This window comes from Plasmopara halstedii (genome assembly GCF_900000015.1).
Source record: "Plasmopara halstedii genome assembly, contig: Scaffold_194, whole genome shotgun sequence".
In the NCBI taxonomy this organism is placed as follows: Eukaryota; Oomycota; class Peronosporomycetes; order Peronosporales; family Peronosporaceae; genus Plasmopara; species Plasmopara halstedii.
In genome coordinates this window covers 65983-66739 of record NW_020187115.1, presented here as the reverse complement: position 1 = coordinate 66739, position 757 = coordinate 65983, and the positions used below count along the sequence as shown (strand labels likewise).

Genomic DNA, 757 nt, shown 5'->3' with positions numbered 1-757 from the left:
GACTTCTTCCACGCAAAAAAACTAACTCTACAACAACTACGCTGAAAGGCAAATACACAGTAACAAGGCGAAGCACTAAAATGCTGGATGTCGAAGGCATTTCGAAGACCACGATAGGGTCAAAATGCCATTCTAAATTGTTGTCAGAAAAAGCGTCTGTGGACACTACGGACGATCTTGACGATGTACCATTGACTATGCTGCAAAAAGAATTGACTAAAAAACTAGATGACAAACCTTCAGTCAAGTATCTTACTTATTCAGGGGCTAAAAAGTTAGAGGACGCTACGTTGTACACAAAAGAGGGACCACGCATTGTTTCGAAGTCGCGTTTTGGCGGAGATAAACGCTCTGAAAATTCTTCGGCGGCATTGAACGGACATCACGATATAAATGGCCATCGAAGCGTATACACCCGTGAGCCTCAACTAAGTATTTATGATGCGCTTCATATGGACGGACAAGAGAGATGCAATGATATTCGCGACGAAACAACACACAAGCGCCCAAGTCTCCATAAGAAAATGCAGGAGGAAGCAGCGCGAAGTGGCACCCCTATGGTCAAAAGCCGTATGCGAGAGACAGATTGGGATAAGGTTCCGATTCCGAAAAAGAATAAGATACCATTCCAATCAAGTGATAAGCAGAAAGCTATGACAAATAGCAAACCCCAGAATAAGGCCTCGAGAACAAGCTCGGCGTCTAGCTACTATGGTCCCCAAACCGCACAATCATCAACCTCAGGCAATTCATCGCG

At 44.5% G+C, this 757-nt stretch overlaps 1 protein-coding gene across 1 annotated transcript; it reads left to right on the top strand.

Annotated features, from left to right (window-relative positions):
* Positions 1-80: 80 nt before the first annotated feature.
* Positions 81-679, top strand: PHALS_02423 (uncharacterized protein; the record flags this gene model as incomplete). Its single annotated transcript, XM_024719645.1, has 2 exons — positions 81-596; positions 665-679. The coding sequence occupies 2 exons, from the start codon at positions 81-83 to the stop codon at positions 677-679; spliced, it is 531 nt and encodes a 176-aa protein (XP_024572702.1).
* Between the last annotated feature and the right edge of the window lie 78 nt (positions 680-757).